Source organism: Gorilla gorilla, chromosome 13 (assembly GCF_029281585.2).
Source record: "Gorilla gorilla gorilla isolate KB3781 chromosome 13, NHGRI_mGorGor1-v2.1_pri, whole genome shotgun sequence".
Classification (NCBI taxonomy): Eukaryota; Metazoa; Chordata; class Mammalia; order Primates; family Hominidae; genus Gorilla; species Gorilla gorilla.
Genome location: NC_073237.2, coordinates 28,403,800 through 28,429,493, shown reverse-complemented (window position 1 = coordinate 28,429,493; position 25,694 = coordinate 28,403,800). Strand labels below are relative to the sequence as shown.

Sequence of the window (25,694 nt, the reverse complement as noted above, 5' to 3'; positions counted from 1 at the left end):
TAAGCCAGGGACAGTGAAGGGGAGTGCATGTCTATGCTTGTAGAGTGGCCATGGTGACACAGGGGAACAGTGGGCTTCCATCCACAGTGTGCACGTGACTGTGAGTGACTCTGTGTGATTGCGTGTGCGTGTCCAGTATGTGTGATGCTGGGAGGGGCCTGGGGCAGAACCCCCAGGATCCAGATCTAGCTTTGCAGCAGAAGAGATGACGGGGCAGAGAGGCATCAGGAGAACTCCAGGGCACCAGGTGGAGGGGGCAATGCTGTGGGCGGAGGCAGCTCCATTCCCCAGGCCTGTCAGGGAAAGCGGGGTCCAGCTGAGACCCCACAGGGCCAACCTGCATTCTGCCTTCCACTGTGTGCCTCCCTTGGGAAGCCTTCCGGGCCCTGCGTCCATCTCATGTCGTTCCATGTTCATCCTGTGTGCCTTTAGTGTCTCTTCCCTGTCTGCCCACGGGTGCAGAACTCTGCCTGGGGGTGGGGTGGGGGGCGGCCAAGGACACAGGAAGTGCCTTCTGGGGGCCTGTTGGCCAAGCCAGAGTTGGCAGCCACCCCAGGAGGAAAGGACATTCCGAGGTCGGCCGAGAAGCCTCCACTCCCCGCTCCTGCCACCGCCCCCCTTACCCCCAGGAAGGGGAAGGGCGCTGGGGGTGGGGTGGGGATCGGAGTGTGCAGAGTCAGCTCCCTGCTGCCCCGGACTCCTCGGAGGGCAGAGCGGGCCACGGCACTGGACTCACAGGCCCCCACCCCTGGCCAGCCTCCCCACTGACCAGGCTCCTCCACTCCCCGACTGTCCTCCCCCCTCAGACCGCGTCCCCTTCCAACCTCCCCCTCACGCCAGTTCCTCTCCCTGACTGGGGAGGTCATGGTGGGGTGGGGGTTGGGGGGCTGACTGGGGGCTTTGTCTGTCATCTGGCTACTCCTGCCTGGCCCTGGGCCCTGAGCAGGGAAGGGCTTGGGTTTCCTGACAGGGACCAGGTTTCTCAGAGGGAAAAGGAGGAAAGAAAAACAAAAGGAAGAAAAGGAGTGACTTGCTGCAGCTGGAGCCCAGCTGAGGGGCCGGGTGGGCGGAGGTGGGGGTGCTGTGAGATTGTAGGACAGTGTGAGATCAGGATGCCTGTTGTGAGTGTGTTGTGAGTTGGAGGGAAAGCTGTTTTTAAGACGCTGTGATTGCAAGGCTGTGTGTAACTGTGAGGCTCCATGTGTGTGACTGTGAGACTCTGGGCAGTTGTGTAACTGTAGGATGGGAGGCTGTGTGGGACTGGATGACTGTGTTTGCACGTGACTCAGGGTGAGGCTGTTCAATCTCGAGACTGTCTCTATGTGCAAGGCTGTGTGGCCAAGGTACTCTGTTAGAGTGCCTGTAAGTGTGCCATTGTGTCTGAACACAGTGACAGCTAGAGCTCATACATGAGGCAGTGCATATGTGATGGAGCATAGTGAGGCTGAACGTATTTTGCAAACTGTGCATGTGGAAGGGTGCCCAGAATTCCCAGCATGTTCACACGTATGAACTGAACACCGTGTGAGTGCATGTTGAAGAGAGTGTGTGAGCAAAAGCTCTTATGCACACAGGTCACAGTATCAGGCTCTGGGCATACACGGCATCTGGGTTGCCCCTTGTGGGGGCTCTTGAGACACCCAAGTGACTTGTCAGCCTGTGACAGGGTGTCCCTGGGTCCCACGCGGGGCCGTGTGCGCGTGTGTATGCGTGCGTGTGCCCCCACTGGCCCAGGGTTTGTTTGTTTTCCTCCTAATTGGCTTGTTTTTCCATGTCCAGCCCACCAAACCGCATGTTTTTCCTCTCATCTCGCCAGCCCGCCTGGGCTGGAGCCCCCGGCACGCATGAGGCCTGCCCGCCGGCCCAGAGAGGAGGAGGGGCAAGCTGCCCACACCCTAGGCCAGGCCAGATCAGGCAGGGTGGGGCAGGGTGACCCTTCCACTCCAGCCCTACCCACGCCCCACCCACACGCCGCCTCCTGCCTGGCACTCAAGGCTCAGGCCTGGCTCAGCCTTATCTCGTGGCATCCCTTGAGGCATTCCAACTTCTGGACTCCCAAATGCCCCGGCGACCTCCCACTTGTGATTTCTCCCCAGACGTCTTCTTTGACCATAGCCCTCTCCTCACTCTTTCCTTTCCAGCCAAACAGGGCTGCAGGGAAAGCAGTGCTGAACCAGGGGACCCAGAGCTTCCATCCTAACCAATCAAATAAAAGTTTTAAAAAACTGGAGAAGGAACTGTCCATTTAAAAATCATTTTAATCTCTGGTTTGTTTTAGCTTAAGATCAGAACGATACAGAATCAGCAGTGTCTTGTAAATAAAAAGATGCTACTAAAAGCAACACTGTGATCCTGCTTCCTAATGTGGGGGGTCCTTCCGTCATCCTAGGGAGGAGAGGAGTCCTTAGGGCTCTGCTCGTGAGGATCCACTTGAGAGCAAGAAGGTGGATCAGGAGAAAGCAGTTCAGGGATTAGCCTGGTTAAGGAGACTTCCAACAGAATACTGTTAAGACCAAGTTCCCTTGTAAATAGAGACAAATTGCATGTGTTTAGGATAAATATTAAATAATTTTTGGTTTGAATGACCCACAAATCAGGGGTAACTCTGTCCTGTTCTCTGAGAGCTGGCAGGAAGGATAATTTGATACTGAGTGTTGCCAAAGCCAGTCTCTTGTTACTAATATAAAGTGACTGAGACGATAATGATTAATATCCCCTGTTCCTCTGACCAGGTCTTTAGAAGGAAATAATGCAATGAGAGATAAGTACCTGAAACTAATGCTACAGCCAACTCATGGCCAGCCTTCATCTGGCAGCAGGGCCTGGAGGGCAGTGAGCACTCTATATAAAAGGTCTGGGCCCTGGTCACAACAGGGCAGCTGTGGGCATGTCCTGTGGGTATAGACTATGGACATTACTTCAAGACCCAACTCCCCTCCAACGACCTCTCAAAGAAGATCACATCATCAAGAATGGGGGTCCAGGGTCATCAAGGCCCAGCCATCACACCAGTCTTGTCCATCCTGAGGACTTCTGGACCCAAACTGAGAAGACAGGGATGTGGGTGACCGGTGCCAAGTTGGGTTCATCCTTTTTCCATGGCACTCAGTAAATGGCCCTTTTCCCTCTGAAAGGGCCTGGGGCTAGGCTGAGTGCTCCACTTCTGATGGACCCCATAGTGGGCCAAGGAGAATTGTTAGGCTGGTCCTGCATTTCTCAAGCTGGCCAACAGGGGTCACTCCATCCATGGCTTGAAACTAAAATGTTGGGTTTTGAACGCCATCTCTTCAGTTTAGACACATTAAACAATAACCAAAAAAAGGCCTTCCCATGGGGAAAGGTACATTCCCACCAAAATACATTTTCACACCTCTTTAAGCCCTACTGGTGGGTCAGCGTTTTTGTGGAAGACCCTGAACAACCCTTCGGCCTAACATTTTACACAGTGTTCCACACCAGTCTTCTGACAGCGAGGCAAGTGTCTGCTCCCAGATCCCTTAAACATCTGCTAGGTAGCTTCTAGGGATTAAGAAGACGACTTTTGGGCAGTGGGGTGAACCATACCCAAATAAAATGAGGCCAGAGGAGCTTGAATCATTGGCTCAGGAGAAAAGAAATGAAGAAATGGAACTATGTTCAGAGTATTCACTCTGTTGGTGGGTACCTCCAGCTGGGATCTGGATGCCTGCCCACCTCACCCTCAGCAATGGTGATGGCCTTGTCATTCTGACTTCTCAAAATCCCTCTTCCAAATCACACTCACCTGGTCTTCCCTCTACCTTCTTGCTGGCTCCTTCTTATTTCTTTTTGTGGCTCATTTCCCTCCATTGACCTCTTTAAATGCTGATGGTCTTTAGGGCTCAATTCTGGGTCCTCTTCTCTCTTCACTCCACGATCTCTCCCTTGGCCATCTCACACCCTCCCATGGCCTTAATGCTGACAACCCCCCACAAGTATCCATCTCCAGCAGAGGCCTCTCCCCGAATCCCAGACGCTCAGACCCACTGGTTACCAGCCATCAACTCTCGGTTGTCCTCCAAGGATCCCACTGAACAGGTCTGCAGCAGATGTCTAGGGAGCCGCAGATCCCTTGCCCATACTATTAATACTTCTCACTCCCAAATTCTGCAGTTATTCGCCTAAGAGCTTTCTTTTGCTTTGCCTGCTGGGACATCAGGGCAAAAGTGCTGGGGAATCAAAGAGCCTCCCTCCCACCCCAGGTGAATCTCTCAACCACTGATGGGCAGGAGCTAGTGTATACACATCCCAGCTCCCTCACCCTCAGGCAGGGCAACTCAGGTGCACGTTCTGCATCTGCACCTTCGGTGGTTAACATCAGTCGCCAAGAGGCAATGTCTGGATAACTCACTCTTTATTGACTAACCTAACTTCCTTTTTGTGTGTCACTTTCCCATTCCTTCACGGTATTTCCTTCACCTGCCAAATAAACTACTTGCATAAGAATTCTCATCTTGGGATCTGATTCTAGGGAAACCCAAACTAAGACACTGTTCAAACAGCACACATTATCTTTTCCTTCCGTTTTCTTCCTGTTGCAGTCATGGATTCCTCCAGCTGTCTTGACTCCTCCCACCTTCTACTCTCCTGTCCTTCCCACCTCCAATCCATCACCAATTCTTCGACGTCCAACTGCGCCTTCTCAGCTTCCCCAGCTCCATGCCCTGGTCCCAGGTCCTCATCCTCTCTCCTGCATCCAGTAACAGTCTCCTTCCTACCTTGGTTTTTCTCCATCCAACCTGCCTCCCTCCACTCAGAGTGATGTTTTAAGAACATGACCCAGAAGATGTCACCGCCCAGCTTCCAGGATCATGATCTGCCCCCCGTCCCTTCCTTCAGCTCCCTCTCCACATCAACACCAGCCCAAGTAGCCTTTACATGCCCTCCCAGCCACTGAGGCCTACAGTCACACCCAGCTCTCTGCCAGAAATGATGTTTCAATGCGTCTTCTAAATCACCGTTCGCTTCCCAAGTCTCCATTCACTTCCCACTCCAGGATGCCTTCCTCCTTCCCTGGGTCCTCCTGGAGCGCCTTGCCTATACCTGTATAACCACATATCCCACTTCCCTCCCTGAGGCCCTCTGACTAGCCCTTGTGGGAGCAGACACAGTGAGGCTCCTCCAGCTCAGATCCGTGACCTGAGGGTCTCTCCCCACTCATGTCCCAGGTGAGCCATGCCTTACCAGCTCTCTGCCTATGTTGTCAGAGGGAATAGGGTTTTAGGATACCCAAGACCTCCACGGGGGTGGGATGTGTGGGCAAATTGTCTAGGGGTCTGGACTCAGTGGGCAAGACTGGGCTCAGAGGCCAGAAGAGCAGGCCAGGACAAAATCAGAGGACAAGGGTCAGGCTGCAGCTCTCCCCTCTCCGTGTGCCCCTAACAGGAAGGGGACTTGATCTGGGCTAGGAGTCTGGGTTTCAAGGAAGGAGGGAGGCTGGATGAGGGGTGGGGGCAACACTTACAGCCCACATGCAGCAGGACTTGGTGGCGCAGGTGCCAGGAGTCACGGTGGAAGCAGGCGTAGAGGCCACTGTGGCCCAGTTCCAGGCCACGGAGCACCAGCTGAGAGCCGTTGAGCAGGTCAGGGGCCAGGTCTGTCCCATTTACCCGCCACGTCACCGCAGCATCCCAGTTTGCTGTCCCACATGGCAGTGTCACGTCAGAGCCCAGGCGCTCGTACTGCACATGGGGTGCCTCTGTGGGGGGTGGGGGCACAGGGCAAAAGTCACAGGTCACAGCCCTGCCCAGCACCCGCAGGCGAGCGTGCTCAGACAAGAGCCTGTGAGGATGTATGAGTGAGGACGAGAGGCTCGGTGTCTGTGTGAGTGTTTGGGGAGATGGAGCGTGTTCAAAGCTCCTCTATGCCTGTGCAAGTGTGTGGGTATACGAATGTCTCCACATGTGAATGTGAGTGTGCATGTACAGGGGCTAGGTATGTGAATGGGCGATCTTCTGTGTGTGTGTGTTTGCATGTGACAGAGAGTTTGCATAGTGCTGAGAGGGGTCAGTTCTCAGAGAAAACCCAGTTCCTCTCCAGTCCCTGGGTTTTTTAAAGTTTCCTGACCCCCATGACCCTGATCTCTTGCCACCCACAGGCCCAGCCCAGTTACTGACGTCCACTATTACCCAGGCAAGCTGGCATTGAGGGGCCCCACTCCTGGACTCCTTTTTCTGTCTCCCTCTCTCTTTCTCTTCCCCACCCCATCCTTGTCTCTTTCTGTCCTGTCTCTATCCCCACCTCCCCCATCTCTCTTCCTGTCTCTCTCCCTTTCGTCTGCCTTCCCAGCCTGCCACCCCACAACAACCCGCCCCTCAGCCATCCAGGGCTCAGGCAGCAGCAGGAGAAGGGAGAATGGGCAGCAGGGAACCCTAGGGAACTCCTGGCAGCTGTCAAGTTCACAAGGCAGGAACTACTTAGGGCAGGTTGGGGGCTTGGGGGGTGCAGTGCTGCTGGGATGGAGTGAGCACTCTGACCATTCCTCTCCTACCCCCAGGAGCGGCCTGTCAGAGCCAAAAGCAAACCCCAGCCCTGCCTTCAGCAACCCAGGCGTGATGGACAGAGCCCAGGAGACTGGAAATGGAAGGGTGGAGGCGAGCACCTGTCGACAGGCAGCACGAAGTGGGGGAAGTGATCAGGGCAGAGAGGCAGATTTAAGATGCAGGCACACAGAGATAGGGAGATGGGAATCTCAGGACACCCCCTTCTCATCCTACCCCCTGAGCCTGAGAGACAGACACTTCCCAGGTCTTGGCCAGATCTGCGGAGTGAGGGTGGGAGAGGAGAAGGGAAGGGGGAGAGGGCAGCAGTTGGGGTGGGGGGCTGCGGGATCCCTCGTTAACACTCGCTTACATCTCCCCTCCAGAGAGCCACCCTGCTGAGTTGGGGGATTTTCAGAGGCAATTCCTGTTAATGAGCCAATTAAGTTGGGCCAGTGGCCTCTTAATTAGACTTGTTAACACCACCAAGACTGCAGGGGTGTAGGGATCCCCCTTGGACCCACTGGCCACCCCCTCCTCCCATTGCAGCCCCCTCCTCAGCCCTGCTTTGCTCTACGCTGGAACATCTGTCCCGGTTTGCTGCGTCTCTCGTCCTCGCTGTGCCAGGGTCTCTCTGTGACTCCGGGTCTCTCTCCCTCGCTGCCTATCTCTATCCTGCCCCTCTCTGAGCCTCTCTGTCCCTGTCAGAGAAGAAGGAAGCAGGAGACCCAGCCAGCCCTGACCACTCGTCTGTGGAGCCTGGGACCAGCCGAACAGACGATGAACGGGCGGAAGGGCGGTGGCTGGGGGCCTTGGAGGCCACAGCTGTGAGGCTGGACCAGACACTAAACAGGGGCCTCCCCCTGACCAGAGGCCCAGTGTCCAAGACTCCGGCCACTGAGCCCCCCCAATAGTCCACCAGCTCCAGCCACTGAGCCCCCCTCCAGCCTCCCTTCCAAAAACCTGGAGCTTCCAGGAAACATGCCAAGCCCCTCTCTCTGCACCCCCTAGCAGAGACTTTGCATCCAGCTGCCTGAGGAGGAGGCTGAAAACTGACCTTTGGGGAGGGGGCGTGGCCATCATGGTCCCAGCAGCAACACATCAACACTGACCAGGCAGCTCAACGCTAACGTGGACCCAGTGTGGCCCTTAATCCTGGGGAGCAGGTACAGCCACCACACGAGGACACAGAGACCGAACAACACATTACATACAATGGCTATGGGATAACACCTCCCCACCACACCTTGTCTGCTGCACAAAAAAAGTAGAAACACAACCTGACAATAATGACAGACGATGATGTAAGGGCAGGGCAGAATGAAAAAATGACAACACAATGGCAGAAGACAACGACAGGCCACAATGGAGAGGTGGAGGGGTAAGAGGACATGACAAGCACACAGTGTCACAACTGCTACAATAACACAACAATGGCAATACACGCAGCCATGCAACTGCTCCAAAGATGGCAGTGATTTAATCTTTTCTCTCTGGACAGCTCTGCTCCCGCCCCGTGGGTGCCCCTACTGATGTGCTGTCCATTTCAGAAATTAAATCAAGCAGCAGGGGGAGGATGGGGTTCTTGGCCCTGACGCGGTGACAAATGCTCCAAAGGAATCAGCTGTGAAAAGGTTGTTAGAAGCCAGGATGAGAGACAGAGACGGGATGAGGTCATGGACATGGAGAACACAGAGGGACAGAGCTGACGGCTCCCTCACACCTGCACACACAGGCTCACAGGGGGACCACATGCCAGAAACAGTCCCCCCGGGCATCCTAAAGCAACTTCACTTTGCCACACACACAGGAACAAGGGCAGTCACCCCTAAAGAAGAAGGATATGCAGGACAGTCATCCACAAGGCCACAGTCACACACAAGTTCACAGTCACACAGGGACACTGTCTCACTTCAGGGATGGTAACACCTGATACGAGATCACATGTATACGTACAAGAAGGGCACCATCACCTGAAGGCACAGCAGTTATGCCCAGGGACACAGGGAGACAGTTTAATACAAACACACAAAGAGAAACAGAGAGATACAATTACATGTGGGGTACAGTCTCAAACACAAGGATACAGCCCCACAAAGGGCACGCAGACAGGCAAGGTGACATAGACAGACAATGTCACAGGTGAGGAACAGTCCACAAGGATACAGCCCCACAAAGGGCACGCAGACAGGCAAGGTGACATAGACAGACAATGTCACAGGTGAGGAACAGTCCACAAGGATACAGCCACACAGAGAAATGCACTCAAACAGGGACATACTCTCACCCTCACAAGAACACAGTTTCACACTCTCAGAGAGATGGCTTTATGTCCAGGACCATGGGGACACAAGGTAGAGACCACTGGCAGGCCCTAGGGATGCCCAGTCAATGCCCCTGGGGCTGGCCAGGATCTCTCCGGGTCTCACTGTTGATCTCATAAAGAAGAGGCCATATAAGCCTCGACTCACTACCCACAGCCTTGAGGGTGGCAGAGCCCAGCCACCAGGGTCTGCTCCAGGCCTGGTCCCTGGAGAGGCCCTCACCCTCTCTGCTTTCACCCAACCCGACTGACAGGGAGTAGGAAGTGGGAATCATGCAGGCAGGGAGCTTAGGAAGCCTGGTTCAAGGTGAGTTTTGAGTTCAGACCTCGGGCTGATGTTGCTGTTTGAGGTGCTGCCTCAAGTGCAGTAGAGGGGCAGGTGGTCAAGTTAAGAGGGCCTCTGTTTCTCCCCGCAGGGACACGGCTCCTTGTCCTGTGGGCTGTGGGCAGGCCTTGCCCCTCACTGGAGACATAGGTAAAGGGAGGGCAGGGAGGCTGCCAGTGGCCGAGCCCTGAGCTGTCCCTCCCCCGTGTGGCCATTCCAGCTGATTAACCTGTCCCTTCCTTAGTGCACTGGCTCTCTCCCACATGTTAGCCTGTCCCCTCATCTCATTCTCAGTCCACCTTCTCTGTCCCCATCCTCCGTCTGGGATGAAGCTGAGGGTAGAAGGTAACCTGCAGTCTTGCCCACTGTCTCCAATCTGTGCCTCCAACTGCACCCCACAAATCTCCGAGAGATCCCCTTTCACCCAGATACAATATACAGGTCCCGCCCCAGTCTCCCCCGTCAACTCCCATCCCACCTGCCTGTACCCTATGCCACCCTAGTAAGAAGACAGATCATCTCAAGCCAGAGACACCGTCAGCATTTGACCACCCAAGTGTGAGTGTGGAGGACTGTGCATATCAGTGTCACATGACTCCATGTCCCTCTGGGTGGTCATGTGTGACAATGCCAGTGTGTGACTCTTGGGTGGTGTCAGGATGCAGCTATGCCAGTGAGGTTTCATGCCCAGCTCTGAGAGGGGGGTCAGCAGGCGGCTCCCGTGAGCACTCACCCTGTGGACTGTGTCTCTGGGCGTAGACAACTGCGGCGGCGGCAGCAAGCACAGCACAGCAGGCCCACGGGACAGGAGCAGCCATCTGTTGGGAGAAACCGGGGTGGGGGAGGGGACAGCATCAGCCCAGGCAGGACTGTCCTGGGGAGCCCCTCCTGTTCTCAGGCAAGACTGGGAAATCCCAGCCCTAGGGCCCTGGAGAGGCCCTCACCCTCTCTGCTTTCACCCAACCCGACTGACACGGAGTAGGAGGTGGGAATCATGCAGGCAGGGAGCTTAGGAAGCCTGGTTTACGGTGAGAGCATCTTGACCCCAAAATGCCCTTCTTAATGGGGCTCAAGATCTTCTTTCAGGCAACAGAAAGCAACATTATTGGCATCTGTAGGCAAAGGTTTGCTAAGATGGTAGAAGGCAACCTATGGTGGTTTGCTGTTCGATAAGACTAGTGGCTACACAATGTTGTCAACCGCAAATGAGTTATAGAATATTGGTAATGCCAGGGCCATTTTTCTAAAAAAAAAAAAAAAAACTTTACTGGTGACGTTAGCTAATTAGCTATAAACATCATAAACTGAAAGGGTAATGTTTTAGCTCAATTGGAGGTCTGTACTTCTCCAGATTGCTTTGAATGGCAGGCCCCCTGCTGTGCTCCTGGGGAGAGAGCCTGAAACCTGGATGCTCGGGAGCCCCTCAGATCCATCATCTGTCCCCGACACCCCTGCGGCGAGCCTTGCCACTGGGCCCTGAGAAGCTCAGAGCAGTCGAGTCAGGGCTGTGGGACATGACCCAGGTCAGATGTGGCTTTTCTGTAATTGTACACCAATGATCAAGAGAAAATGAAGGATTTTAATATGTAAGTCCTTGTCAGGGACCCTGGCCCACCCTTGACCCCAGCCATGTGCCCCTAGGAGCCTGGGACCCCCAGCCCAGTAGGTGTGCATCAGTGTCCACATGCACCCATGCAAGTACACGGGATGCACTCAGGACATGGCCCCAGAAGCCAGGATGGATCCAGTGCCCCCCAACCTGGTGTCCTGCTTCCTGAGATGAGTCCAACTATTCTCTCCCCCTCCCCCAGCACACACCTACACTTGATGGCAGGGAAATAATTATTTCCTGCAGAATGGGCTGCAAATGTAACAAACCCCCTGACCTTCAGTCTGAAGAGAGAGAACTATCAACCACACAGAAGCAAAGATCCAGAGAAATACTGAGGGATGCTACCAGACACTCAACCAGGGCCACTCTCCGAGATTCCAGCCAGCCACACAGCAAAGATGCTGGCCGGGGACACTGCTCCAAACCACCAGACAGAACCCCAAAGAAACAGCTCCACACACAGTGGAAGATACACCAGAGACTGTTAGAAGGACCATCAGACAAAGCCAAAGAGACAGGTAGATGAAACCAGATAACTAGCCAGAGAGGTGGTCAGAGAACAGCGACACAATCAAAGGACCCACCAGAAACACTGTAAAGGACTCAGCTAGACCCAGGCAGATACACTGCCGAAGGACGAGCAAGGAGCACAGGCAGTGAAGCCGTCGGAGACAAAGCCAGAGAGCTAAGACGCTGTCAGAAACAGTGCCAGAGAAACCGTCTGACACACAAGCAGAGAAATACCAGAGAAACTGATAGACGCAAACAGGCGTACACCCAGAAAAACAGCTTGAGAAAAGAGCCAGAGCCACAGCCAGATGCTCAGTCAGGAAGTATCCACACCACTCCAAACACTGCCAGAGACACTGTCAGACACACAGTCAGACACACTGCCAGAGACACTGTTAGAAAGACTGCCAGAGAAACAGCCAGACACACAGCCAGAGAAACTGACAGAGACGCAGTGCCAGATACACCCCGAGAAAGTGCCAGAGACTCAGCTCCAGACAGTGCAGACATAGCATAACAGAGACAAATGTGGGTATCAGCCTGAAGCAGCTGCGGAGAGGCTGGAGAGCAATGGACTTCCTGGGGCTTCCTGTGGGAGAGGGCTCCTGCCTGTCTTTTGCTACCCTTGACCCTCTCCAGGAAAGTCCCCTCCTCTGAGCCTGCTTTTCCTTTCCTCCCTGTCACAGCCACAGGTGCCCTGACTGCCCCTCCCTGGCACAGTAAATCTCTCTGTGTCCTATGTGGCCCCAGCTACCCTTTGCGCATCAGTGACTCCTGGAGCCTTAGCTACCACTTGGCCTGGCTCCTTCTGACCCTCAGCCCCTCACCACTCTTCAGCTACTCCTCAGGCCTAGGAGGTTAAGACAATGGCCGAAGTTACACAGCCAGCAAGCGGTGCAGCCAGGAAATGAACCCAGGACTGCCTGAATTCAGAGCTGGTGTAAGAGAGAGAAAACGAGACCAGCAGCCAGAGGCCTACCTGGTTCCCTGACCTCAGCCCTGGCCAGTCGCCCTCACACCCTCCCCCACTGCCTCTGCCATCTGTCCATGTCTTTCTCCTCACAGCCAGGAAGATCCTCCACCTCGGTGCCAGGCCCACTGCCCACCACATGGGAGCAGGAACCAGGGCATGGGCAGGCAGAAGAGCAGGCGGAGCGGCTGAGGTTAGATCCAAGGATGGGAGTGTTCAGGGAGAGGAGGAATGGGTGGCCTCTACTCCCAGCTCCCTCCTGGTCCACACAAGCACACACTCCCACGTGCATGCACGCACGCGTGCGCATACACACACACACACACACACACTCAGGCCCCCGCGGGGGGAGGGGTGGCTTCTTCATCAAAGTCGCCTCCATCAGCCCGATGAGTTACTGTAAGGGCCGGGCCCTGGGCCAACGGGGCTGCAGCCACGGGAGACGGGCGCTGCTGAGAGTGAGTGCTGCAGAGTGGGGGTGGGGTGCCAAGACAGACACTGCAGGGTTGGGGGCACCCAGAAAAGGGAGAGACTCAGGGAGGGGAAACAAGAGGGAGGGAGAGAGGAGGAGCTCTGAGTGGAGACCCAGAGGGACAAGGAGAGGCTGAGATAGGAAGAAATAGAAGAGACGCAGGGGAAAAGATGGGGCATATAGGAGATGGGCAGAGACTCAAGGACAGAGGGAGAGACAGATCCAGAGAGAAGAGAGGAGACCCCTGGCAGTGTCTCTGCCCACCCTAGAGCATCTCCGTGGCCTGCCCAACTCCTCTAGCACAATGGAGGATGGGATGGTGGTCAATGCAATGTGAGGCAAGAACAGGGCCTTCCTGGAGGCTGGAAGGATTCTTGCTGGGGATCTAGGACCCCAACCCCTAGGGTACAAGGGTAAAACCCCATCCCTGCCCCTGCCCCTGCCCTGCCCCTGCAGATCCCGAAAGCCCCAGGCCAGTTTCACTTCCCCCTTTCCTCAGACTCCCAACTGGGCCCACTGCCCAGGTTGGGAGGCTGAAGCCAGAGGCATCCAGGACACACCTCCATCCTGCCCTGGCTCACTCCAGGCCACCCATCCCAGGGCAAAGAGCATCTTTCCTGGGAATTTTCCAAGTCCACACCCCATGGCTCTGAGATAGATTTGCAGGATAAATCCCACAGAGCCCCAGATAAGGGCTCTGCAAATTAGCCCAGGATTCCTCTCAGCCCCTCAAAGAGGTCAGCCCCAGAATGAGGAGGGAACAGAGGGGGTACCCCATAAGCAAGAAAGGAGCCCAGCGCCCACAAGCCCCTGAGCCCCTTGTCAGCACAAGGGTCCCTGCACCTCTCCCAGCACAGAACCCTAGTGTCATCATTACTCCCACATAGGTAACACATTAAGAGTCAAATTCTGGGGCCCCAACTTACTGCCATTGTCCCACTGTGGCATAAAGACACCATTACACAATGATAACAACACCCATTGAAAATGACACAGTTGTACCGTTGACAATGACACACAGGGATGTTGACAGTCACCACGATGACAATAATGCAGTGAGTGATAGTCACATACATTGACACCAACAAACACGGCAATGATACCAGTTGACACTGACACAGTCACAGTGACGGTAACCTCAGAATCAAAGATGCAATGAGACTCAGTCACATCGAGTAACACTGACGGTGACATCAACACAGTGACACAGCGATGTTGATAGACTCAGTAACAGTCTCACAGAATGATACTAGTCCACAGCAATACTGGCAGCCCTGGAGTCTGACAGCCGCCATCGGTAACAAACAGACACAGCAACAGGCTCTAGGTCAGGAACCCCTGTTACCCAGTTTAAGAATCTGGCTTAGGACCCAAGACCCAAGAACCGTCTTGCCAGTCCCAGCAATGTTCCGGTTGCCCTGTACCCCTCCCCTCACCCCATGCCCAGCTGAGGGCAGAACCTGGGGGAAGGAGGTGTGAGTTTTGGAAAGCCTCTATTTATCCCTGCAGAATTACAGCAGTTTAGATTGTAGAAGGCCAACCCTGGGGAAGCCCTGCCGCCATCAGGTCAGGGTGGGGGATAATGAGCACCACTAACTGCGCCTCAGCTGTAATTGTGTGTGCCGGTTGATCTGTAATAGTGTGTTGCGCACTTCAGGCTTTGGGTTGCTGTGGGCACGCCGAGGGTCAGGTAGGCTCAGTCTGGCCTGGACAATGAATGATCGGGGGGGCCTCAAAGCAAGTGACCTCAAAGCAAGGTTACTACTCCAACTCCGAGGCAGGGAATTGAAATCCAAAGAAGGTCACCGGATGGACTCCCCCCATTGCCAGGCATCAGGGTGGGTTCAGAACATCCATCTGATGAAGGGCATCTGGCCCAGCACAGAGCGGAGGGGACTCCCCACAGCTTCCAGTCCCCGCTGTGACTCCCATAGCCCAGACTCCAGAATCCCACAGTGAGGGGAAAAGGCACCTTTTATCCTGGAGCCTCATCTCCTTCACCTCTCCCCACAGCAGCCTAGAGGGCCCATCTCAGGAATGAGGCAAGAATGCAGGACACAGCATGGACTCACTGATTCAAACGCCTGGGGACTCTAGAAGCCTCAGACCTGCAGAAGAATTAGGTTGGAGCAGAGAAACAGAGATACATAGACTTGGAGATGGAGAAGGAAATGAGAGACAGAGCGGGGGCAAAGACAGGGACAAGGACATGGTGGGCAGGGAGGAACAGTACTGGCTGAGGGGGGAGCCTGGAAGAGACAGTCAGGGCAGGCGGGAAGCTCCAGGACAGGGAGGAGGGGCTGAGGCTGGGAGGCCCCCAGATCCCACCAGGCCTAGGCAGCCTGGACAGCGTGGGCGGTGGGGGCGGGGGCAGAGGCCTGAGCAGTCCAGAGGCTTGTGGGGTGGAGGGACCAGGCCGAGGAGGGAGGCCTGGCCCCTGGCAGCTGGCCCGGCAGGCCCCTCACCAGGGAGGGGCGGGCCTAGGTCAGGGGCCAGCTCGTGGGCTGGGGCCGGCTAGCCATGGGCGGGCAGGTTCCCACTCCCTATGGTGTTTCTCCCTCCTGTCTCCGAATCTCTGATCTCTAGCCCCTTCTCTTTTCCCTCCTCTCTGAATCCAGACCTGCCTCTCCTCTCAGCTCTCTCAGTGACCCCACCTCAAGTGGCATAGGGCTCCAAGCTGTGCCTGGGTTCAGGATTCAAGCTTTACCTCCTCCTGGGCTACCATGTCCCCACCCACGCCAGGGGCAAGCCTCAGTCCTCAGGGGAAATGACCCTACCCAAGCTTAGGTCCTGTCCTCCTCCTTAGAAGGGGGCAGAATAAGCCAAGCACCAGTAGGAGGGGGCCAGGAGGGAGGCAGGGGGAGTGGTCCCCCAGCTCTCGACGCTGGCTGAGGCTGTGGAAAAGGAGGCGGCCCAATTGAGTGAGTTGGGGGGGTTGGTATCCGCACCTGCTGTTGTGACCTCCACGGCCGGAGATGGGGGCCTGGAGGGGACAAGATTCCGATGGATTTTGGCAGCGGCCTGGACTCTAAGTGCTCAAAACCCCCATTCCCAGCCTCTTGCACCGTGGGGACCCTGAGATCAGCATGTGCGTGCCCTGCTGCACGTGTGTGCGGGCGTGTTGTTGGGGGAGCCTGGGGCCCTCCCATGATGGGCCTGGCTGGGCAGCTGGGGAGCCATCCTGGGGAGATAGGAATCTGTCACCAGCCTGTGCCCACATGTGGAGGCCCACTTGGGGCCCTGCATGCTGCCTGGTGACCTGGGCATGGGCTTGTATATGCACATACATGCAGGCCTGTGCTTAAGTAGCCCTCTAGATGCAGAATGCCTGGGCTTTCACCCTCAAAAGTCATCTGGTCCAGCCCCCTGCCTCTTGAATGGAGAGGAGGAAGGGGCAGATGAGTTCGTATCCTCCCTTTGGACACATAGGCTCTGGAGAGCTTCACAGAACCTGAGGTACTGGTGCCAAATCCCCCAGCCCCCAACCCCAGTCCAGTCTCTTCTGGCTTCCAGAAGAATCAGGAAGACCCCTCCATCCAGGAAAGGCACACACACCAGTCAGGTTAAGTCTGTGGGGAGCGGGGTGCTGCTCCTCTTGTAGGGACAGAACGCTGCAGCACGTTAGACAGCTGGAAGAACTCAACGAAAGGCAGGGGATGGGCAGAGCAATAGGGTTGACTGAGACTTCCCTTAGCAGGGGGGTGGGGTAAGGAAAGGCCCGAAGCGGACGCCGGGGACAGGAAGGAGGCTGCAAGGCAGGGCCCTCCGTGGAGACAAGGATGGATAGAATGGCTTTCCAGAGTTGGAGATTAGGACAAAGACCTATTTGCCTCAGCATCTCCTACCACACCCACCCCTGGCCCCATCACTGCTATGGTGCAGACACACCCTTGAATCCATACACAGAGGCCCATGCATGCAAGCTCACACACACACACACACACCCACACACACACACACACCCGGGGGTGGGGGCAGCAGTGCATGTGATGCATTGGCTTATAACAAAAAAAACCTGAAGGTGGTCGTTCTGACAGAGCCAGAGTTGGGTGGGGGGAAAAGAAGCTTCGAATGTCTTCTGTGTTCTGTTCTCTCTGCCCCCTAACGTGCATATGCACCATGCACGCTACTTCTGAGGAGCCTCCTGGTCTGCTGGGCAAGACCGAGCCATCCTTCCTCCCCTTTCCTCCCCTCCTCACAGTGGGGAAGCCACAGCAATCTGTTCCTAATGGGTAAACACAGGCGTGAGTACATGCACACACGTGCTCACACACACACCAGCCACTCAGGCCACACAGCACACAGCGCTCACTTCACCCCGAGACAGAGCACACACTTGGGCTCTCACTACACCCGGCAGAGCTCTCAAAGCCCCCGCCTCCTCAGACACACAGGGCCAGAGCTTCACAGACACACCCAGGCAGCCTCTCGCAGACACTGGCATTCAGAGCCTACCATCGTGGCCACACATCAGGGCCTCCCACATGGACAACCACTCCCACAGCCCCGTACACGCTGGTGTGCGTGCACACATTACAGTCACACTCACACACATAGACTCCCTCACACAGCCATGGTCTCACATATGGATACCATCACACACTCCGAACAGTCAACCTTCCACACAGACACCATTGTACACTTCCAGAAGCTCAGGGCCCCCAGTCACCCTCGGCCTCTCACGCCCCGACACCGGCAATGGGAAACACCCACATACACACCCTGAACAGCCACACTGTGCCAGCACCTCAGGTTGCCTAGCCGTGCCTGAGGGGAGGGACAGAAAGCCTAGGGTGGCCTACGGCAGGAAAGAAAAGGAAAGGAAATACTTCGTTGGTCCCTAAAAAGTGAGAAAATAAATGATTATTCCCCAGGCAGCTCCTTCTTCCCCAAACCCTGCTTTCAACAGCATTAGGGAATGAAGGGAGATCCATTCCAGACAGGAGAGGTGAAGGAAGTACCTGGGGGAGACAGATGGTAGCACTGGAATCAGCAAGAGACAGAAAGGCCCAGAAATCAGCCGACTTCCCAGGCCCTTGCTGCCTTCCCTCATCACCCTCTCTTCCCCACGATGAGGATCGGCAGCAGCTCTCAGTCCAGCTATCTGCTGTGTGATCCCAACGCCTCTTCAAAACCTCTATGTGCCCATAACTGTCTAGCGGGCACCCAGATGTCTGGCCTGGCTGCAGAAAGGGCAGGAGAGGGGAAGGAGATGAGACCTCCACTCCAGCCCCCCAGCCCCCACCAAAGCCCTGGCATCACTGTTAGCCCACAGAGAGGTAGGGCAGATGCCCAGCAGCAGGAGGGGAGCAGGCAGAGCCAGCGGGTGCTCCTCTAACTAACCACTGAGGAGGAGAGTCCTAAGGTGTCCTTGGACCCTGCAGCCCCGCCCCCATCACTGGAGGAGTAGACGCGGAGTCGCTGTCCAGTCAGAATGGAATCCAAGCTGTGCTGGCCAGGCCCCAGCCCAGGAAAGATCGGCAATGCTGCAGACATCCTTGCCACTTGCCACTCCAGGTGTAGCTGGGGCCCTGATGCCTCCATCCTAAAAGGAGCCTGACGTGACTCCACGGAAGACAGGCAGGACCTAAGGAAACCAGGCAGGGGTAATGCCATAAAGCCAGGTGATAGGGACTTCGGGAAAGGGGGCAGTGGGGACAAAAGAAACCAGGCAGCAGGGTGTAAGGAAACCAGGTGACAGGGCCCCAAAGAAGGTAGGTGGTGGGAGCCAAATGAAATCAGGCAGTGGGGACTAAAGTTAGCTAGGAGGTGTGGACAAATGAAGCCAGGCTTTGGGGATCAAATGAAACCAGGCAAGAGGCCCACAGGATGTGAGAAAAGAAAGATATCAGGAGCTCATCCCCTCTGTCTAGATGTCACCCCCACACCCTGGGCCTCTCTCTCTGTAGCCCCCCTTCCACTCAGGCGGTGGTCCCCTCCCCCAGGCCAATGGACACAGCCAGAGCCCCCTCCCCTCTCAGAGGCCTGGTCCGATTGCAGCCAATGGGCCCCGGCCCCATCCCTGGGACCTCAGGAAGTCCCAGTCCCTCCCACCGGCTGCAGAGGCAGGGGGGCTGGGGGGAGAGAAAGAGAAGAGAAGAGAGACAGCTTGGCAGGGGGAGCACGCCGAGCAGCCGCGGGGGGCGGGGGCCGAGAAAGGAGCGGGAAGCGCCGAGGCGGGCTGGGCGGGCTGGCGGGCGGGCGCGGGGCGGGGGCGTCGCGGCGGCGGGGGTGACAAGTCCTCCGGCCCTGTGGCCACTGACCTGGGTCCCCACGCAGGCGCCCCGTCGGTGCCTCCGGCGCTCCGTGGGTCCGCCTGCCCGCCTGCGGGCATCGGGTCTGCGGGGCTGGCGCCCGGGCAGCCGGAACGACCCGGGAGGCAGGAGCAGCCCCCACAGCGGTCCCGGCGGGCGGGTGGGCGAGGGGCCGGGCCGCGCGGTGAGCGACGAGGGCCGAGCCCCGAGTGAGCGACCGGGCAAGCGGGCCGAGAGGAGGGGAGGAAGGAGCGCGCTGCAAGCGAACGAGCAAGCGAGCAAGCGAGCTAGCGGAGGGAGAGTGAGGGACGGCATGCAGTGAGGTCATCCTTTGAATCTAATTGTCTGAGTCAGGAGGAGATGTGGCACTTGATGCTGGGGGAGGGGAGGCAGAAGGGACCCTCCCCGCTCCGGTCCCGGCCCCTCTCCACACCCAGGGGTGGCCGGGGCCTCCTTTCCCCTCCCAAGGAGAAGTTGCCGCAGGCCAACTCGGGCAGACCACTGCTGGTCTCAGGGCTGACCTCTGCTGCCTGGGGCTATCAGCAAGTGGTGAGAGATGTGGGACCCGGCCCCAGCTCCCGGCTACCTTCCTCCTCCCGGGGTGACCGCCACGCCTCAAGGCCCAGCTCACTTTCCCACATTTTTTAGGGCACGGGAGGCTCCCAACCTACCCCCAGGTCCTATTCCAGGTCCTATTCTGCCCTGTGAGGATAAAGCAGGAACTTCAGCCAGCCTTCCAAGTTGCCTTACTTTAGGAGCACGGGGCCCCAACTCTATTCCCCAAGTTACTTCCAGTGCTGGGAATTTGGGGGAATCTGGAAACTGAACCCCAGGCTCACCATCCTGCCCTCTGGGAATGATAGTGCAATGCCACCCGTCCTCCAGTTACTTTCTGCATTTGGGATGAGGACCCCAGATCCGCCTTTAGGAGGGACAGGAGCAGGGCCAGACTCCTAGGGTCTCCAGGGAGGGACCAGGCTGCCCAGAGGGTGACGGGCAGGTTGGTCGCTGGACCCTGGGCTTGTCAGGTGTGCACACCCGTACACATATACATGAGCACACGCACACGCACACGTGCAAATGCACATCCGCATGGGGTCGGGGGCACCAGACAGCTGGGGATACTCACACCAAGGGCCATACCCTCCTCCCTTCGCCCCTGTGGGGGAGGGGTGATAAATATTTAAGGGGCTTTTAGCTCAAAAGGGGCTGGAACGGGGGAGGGAGGGGGATCCACGCTGCCTGATTAATGGGGTTACGGGCTTGGATCAATCCGTCCGCCCGCCGCTCCCTCCTCCCGCTCCTCCCTCCCTCCGCCTAATGCGCTTTATCAGGAGACGCTTTTCTGACTTGGCAGCGTCGGGCGTTTTAAATAGACCCATTTAGAGCTGGGGTTGGGGGAGAAGGAGGGGGGTGGAGAGACAGAGATTGAGACAGGCTGGGAGACAGAGACAAATCAGGAAAGAGAGATGGGCCCTAGAAGAGAGAGACTGGGAGAGGAGAGACAAGGAAATGCAGAGATACCATTGAGATAAGACACTGAGGGCGAGGCTCCCACGGAGGCTGAGATGGACAGAGAGAGGGTGATGGAGAGAGAGAGGGTGATGGGAGGCCAAAGGAAGCTGGGGGGCTGAGGAGCAGAAACAAACAAACAAAAAGAGACAGGGAGGAAAGGAACCATAGGCAGCAGGGAGAAGCCCAGAGAGAGGCTCTCTGCAAGGGCTGAGTGCTAGCCTGGGAGACAGCAGATATTCTTTATTTCCAAAAACGGTTTTTCATCCACTTTGTTAAATTAAAAAGCTGTTTTTAAAGTGGTGCTGGAGGTGCTGCTGGGGGAGGGTGAACAGAACTGCCAAGTCCTCCCTCTCTGGCCTCCTCCTCCTTGGCCCCCACAGAAGCTGCCTCAGCCTGAGCCCCTGGGGTGTTCTCCAGCTCCCCTGCTCGCTGAGGCAATCCTCTGAGATCCCCAGGAAGAGGGTCAGGGCATCTGAGCTACTGTTCACTGGCAGGAAGTCCTTCCTGCTGTCTGGCCTCAGTTCTTCTTGCTGCAGGGAGCCCATTCTTTCCCCGACCACTATCCTTCTCTTCTCCAGCTCCTGTCCCGGCTCCCTAAGGTGTTCCCAGTTTGCGGAGGATTATGTGCCCTCGCAGCCCAGTAGCACACTTTCCAAATAAGCCATCAGACTCCTCCCAAGGTACCCCCCATAAATATTATCTTTTATTCTGTAAATCCATCTCCTAGCCCCATCCTAGTCTGAACTTCTATCAGCTACACACCCCATGTCCTTGGGTCCTCTGGGAACAGTGGGGTGAAAAGCTTAACTCTCTACAGCCTTCTCAGGCCTCCCTTCCTCCTCTCCTGGGCCCCAGCTCCATCTTAAGCCCCTTTTATGTGTCAGCCTGGGGTACCCCACTCCACCCTCAACAACACCCTGGTCCTAGTTGTGAAGGGTTAGTCCCCCCTCAGCCCCCAGCCGGGAAAATGGCCAGTCTGTTTGGGAGCTGAGATGAAAAGCCCGGCCGGCCTTTGTGGGCCTCTGGCGGGTTTTGGACAATAGGCCCTTCCGTTCCGCTCCAGTGCCTCGATTCCTTGGATGCCCCCACCCCCAAGCTGCCAATCCAGGGGCCTTGCCTGGCCTGAATGAGAGACAGGGAGAGTCAGGCTCAGCCCCACAGCTGGCCTCAGAAGATTCTGGACTTTCTGACCTGCCATCCCATCTTTCTAAAGCCTAGCTGCTCCTCCAATCAAGTAAGAGAGATGTCTGGGGGGCAGAGAGGAAATCTGAGGATACTGAAACAGAAACATACGCCCATATCTGGGACTCAGCACCCCCTTAGTATAGAACCCAGTTTCCTAACCTGGTGTTGCCCTTGCCTGTGTGACCACAGATAAGTCTCTTCCCTTTCTAGGCCTATTATGAGAGCATGAAAAGCCTCAGCCAGGCTGAGCCCAAAACCTCTGGAAAAAGAAAGGACAGGGGAAGAGAGGAAGGAATCTCAGGTCCTCCTCCACTCATGTCCCCTAGACGTACAGCCCCACTACACCTGCCTGATTCCCTGAGATTGATCTGCCCCACATGGGCCCCAGCACCTACCTCTTCACCACTGGCCACACACCAAGCACATCAATGTCCTCCTCCTCCTCCAGACCAACTCTTCAGGACTTCCAAAACCAAGGGGGCAAGATGAGGCGACAAGGCTAGAGTCTAGAAGGGCAAAGGGCACAAATCAGAGGTCACAGAGGAGCCACAGGCCTTAGTCTAACTCAGAGGCCATTCCATACTCACAGCCTCACTGTGAGAAGGGGAGACTGAGGCAGGCAGCAGCTAAACGTCTGGAAGAAGAAAAGTTGAGAGTAATACAGACCCCTCCCTGCACCCCTTGCTGACTTCAGGTTCTGAACCACAGGGACAATGGTTGCCAGAATGCAGTGGCCTGATACAACACACAGATACACACCCACAGACAATCCACAATTCTTATACAATCAGTTTGCAGACACACAGGCACCTCCATATCACATGCATCCTCACATGCACAATCCTAGAGGCACAGGGTCACAGGCACTGTGTAAATAACCACCATCGTAACACCCCCTTCCTTATCACCACTATGATTTATTGAGCATCTATTATATGCCAGGAACTGTGTTTGGCACTTTATATGCATTATCTTACTTAATCTTCATGATTTCTCCATGAGGTAGGTTTTATTGTTCTTTGCATTTGATAACCAAGGAGATTGAGCTTCAAGGAGGCCTTGCCCAATACCACAGAGCTGATCAGTTCCAGAGTCTAGATTTGAGTCCGTATCTAGTTCCAAAACCTTGCTGCTATACCAATTTGCCTGTGCAGGTCTCTCACCCACCTGCACAATGTCTTTCCCAAGAATAATAACAGCAGGTATCACTTGTTCAGGGTCCTTGGTTAACCACCCAGACACTGTGATAAGTACTTCATTTACATTTTGGTACTGAATCATCAAAACAAGCTTCAAGGCCAGGCATGGTGGCTCACACCTGTAATCCCAGCACTTTGGGAGGCTGAAGCAGGTGGATCACCTGAGCTTAGGAGTTCGAGACTAGCCTGGGCAACATAGTGAAACCCCATCTCTACCAAAAATACAAAAAATTAGCCAGGCGTGGTGGCACGTGCCTGTGGTTCCAGCTACTCCTGAGGCTGAGGTGGGAGGGTCACTTGAGCCTGGGAGGAGAAGGTTGCACTAAGCCAAGATTGAGCCACTGCACTCTCCAGCCTGGGTGACCAAGTGAAACCCTATGGCAAAAAAAAAAAAAAAACAAAAAACAAAAAAACCACACAAGCTTTGGAGGTAATCCTGTTTCTATTTTACAGATCCTGAAACTGAGGCTCAGAGAGCAGAAGCAGCTTGGCCAAAGTCATACAACTGGTAGTTGGTAAACGAGCTGGCCTTGAACTCAGGGATATCCTGAAAGCCACTGTTGCTTCTATGGACTCTAGCCATTCAAAAGACCCCTCACCTTCTATAAGACCCCAGGAGATCCTCAGGGTCCAACTGCTCCCTTGAAAACAGGTCCCAGATATATCTGCCAAAGGTATGATTAGGTGCCTAAACACATACCATGAGAAAGGGATTCCATGTCTTCCAATCCTGCCCAGAGATGCAGAGACATCACCACCCAGGGAGAGATAGCCAGAAACTAAAATAAGGTGTTAGAGACAGGGTGGTTGATAGTGACAGATACAGCCACACCAAGACAGGCTCAAAGGGAGGAAGACTGAGGGGAAGCCAGAGACAGAGAGGGACACATTAGGCCAAAGAATGAGAGAGATAGCTGGAAAAGGAGACAATAGGAGTAGAGGAGGGTACAGGCTGACATGAAAAAACACGGACAGATACACTCCAGTATGCAGACAGACACATATAGACCCATCTGACCTTCACAAGAAACAGACTGTGAAAGCAAGCAAGGCTCAGGCTGTGTGTGGCGTGCGTATGTGTGTGTGCGTATCGTGGGGGGAGCATGCAGAGTCTGTATAGCTACGCACATTACACCAGCTGCTTCCAGCAATTTCATCTGATTAATAATAAATGCCCCATAATTACAGCCGCTCCCCCAGACCTTCTTCCTGTTTTTTGTCAGCTGCTGCCAGGCCAGCCCCCCATAAACTCTATGGTCCCCTCCATCCTCACCTGCTGTCCTCTAGGAGGCTGAGAGAATGTGAGCTGGTGGAGGAGGCCATACTCCCAATTTGAGGAGGGATACCCATCTCCCTATCTTGGATTAATGCCCTTTGCTTCCAAGCAAAAAGTCATCTTACTTAGGTCTCACTCAGAACTTTTCCACTGCATGGGTATAACCTGTGACCCCTAATATGGCCTAGGGGCCCACATCTAGGATGCAGAGAGATGAAATCCCCTTGCTCACTCTTTATCACTAGCTGGCTAATCTCCATCCACAAACTTTACCTAGCCTCAGAACCCTGTAGGCTCACAGGAGGAAGGGACCAGGACAGGGGTCCTCACCCCATCCTTCCAATCCCAGACAGCCCGAATCTCTGCCCACTTGTATACCCTCAAGCTCTGGACACCAGGTGGCTCCGCCTGCCAATTCCTGAGCACCCCCCCAACCCCACCCCCACAAGTCCACCTCCTTTCAGGCCTCCCACCCAAGCTCTCCAAGGCAGCTCTATCAGAATCAGCTGCGGGGTTGTGCTGATCTGTTTCTAATCGTTCGGGCCTGGTTCACGCTTGCCCCCAGCCCCCAATATTGATTCCATTATTTGGAAAGTCATTGACGTCAGGGGCCTGGATGGGTGCCAAAACCGCCTTCTCTCCGGGCCTGGGCCAGGGCCCAGCCCCCCATCCCGCAATTTCACGGAGGGGCCCAGAAGGGTCAGCTCATGGGCCGAGGTCACATGGCATCTTCCCTCTGACTCTGGGCTCCTCTGCCTTTTTGGAACCACTGTGCAGCTCCCTTCTGGAGAGAGGGGCTTCGCAAAGGCCTGGGATTTAGAAGTTGGGGGAGGCTATAAAAGGGAGTCTTAAGCCCCTCATTGGGACTCTGGCTGAGAGCAGGGGCTCTGAAGAGGTAAGGAGGAGGGCAGTGGCTCAGAAAAGGGTAGTTGGGAATACTTTGTGTTTTTTGCCACACTCTTATTTTGGAACATCCTGAAGCTGGTCTTGAAATGGATCCTACTGACTACTTGGTTTTTATGTCTGACATCAGATGTATCTCCAGACTCTCTTAGAAGGAAATTCTCTGCAGTTATTTAGGATAACAGATTACCCTAAATGTTGCCATAATTTGACTAACTGGCACCAGTAATTTTATAAATCTTTGCTCCATATAAAACAAAGGCTCTGTTTCTTGTGCATCTCTCACCTATGCTGCCTCAGTTTCCCCATATTCACACACTCTCCCAGTCTTTCCCGGCGTTGGATGTGTGTTTCTTCCTCTCTGTCTCTATCTGACCAAGATGCAGCCACTGCCACACTGGCCCACGCCAGCAGCTCCTGGGCTCTGGCTGGACAGAGTATTTTTAGGATCTGAACCCCGTGTTCTCAGACAGGCATTAATAACCAATACAGACAGTCTGTGGTGCCCACAACAGCTACACAGCCTCAGAGTCCAGCCTTGGAAGGTCAGAGATGGGGTCCATTCCTTCAGCTAGAGGGTCAGAGATGGGGTCCATTCCCCCGAGGGAATTTCTTCTTGTCCAAGAAACTCACACCTAGAGGGTAAGGGACGT

At 55.4% G+C, this 25,694-nt stretch overlaps 1 protein-coding gene and 1 long non-coding RNA gene across 12 annotated transcripts in view; one reads left to right on the top strand and one right to left on the bottom strand.

Annotated features, from left to right (window-relative positions):
* Positions 1-25,694, bottom strand: part of CNTFR (ciliary neurotrophic factor receptor) — a 38,994-nt gene that overhangs the window by 7,652 nt on the left and 5,648 nt on the right. For 4 of the 11 annotated variants that reach the window (XM_055351642.2, XM_055351643.2, XM_055351641.2 and 1 more), the window contains exons 2-5: positions 22,059-22,169; positions 18,053-18,296; positions 9,879-9,963; positions 5,483-5,716 (exon numbers count right to left, since the gene is read on the bottom strand). In XM_055351642.2, coding sequence (XP_055207617.2) covers positions 5,483-5,716; positions 9,879-9,963; positions 18,053-18,253 — 520 coding nt within the window. In that variant the 5' untranslated portion in view covers positions 18,254-18,296; positions 22,059-22,169. Of the gene's footprint in view, positions 1-5,482; positions 5,717-9,878; positions 9,964-14,681; positions 14,818-18,052; positions 18,297-22,058; positions 22,170-25,694 lie in introns of those variants that run through there. The other 7 variants (XM_019034127.3, XM_031014760.3, XM_004047956.4 and 4 more) reach the window with 3 other exon arrangements.
* LOC109028400 (uncharacterized) lies at positions 8,982-12,343 on the top strand. Its single transcript, XR_002007427.2, has 3 exons — positions 8,982-9,127; positions 10,497-10,731; positions 10,957-12,343. It is a non-coding gene; the product is annotated as an uncharacterized lncRNA (long non-coding RNA).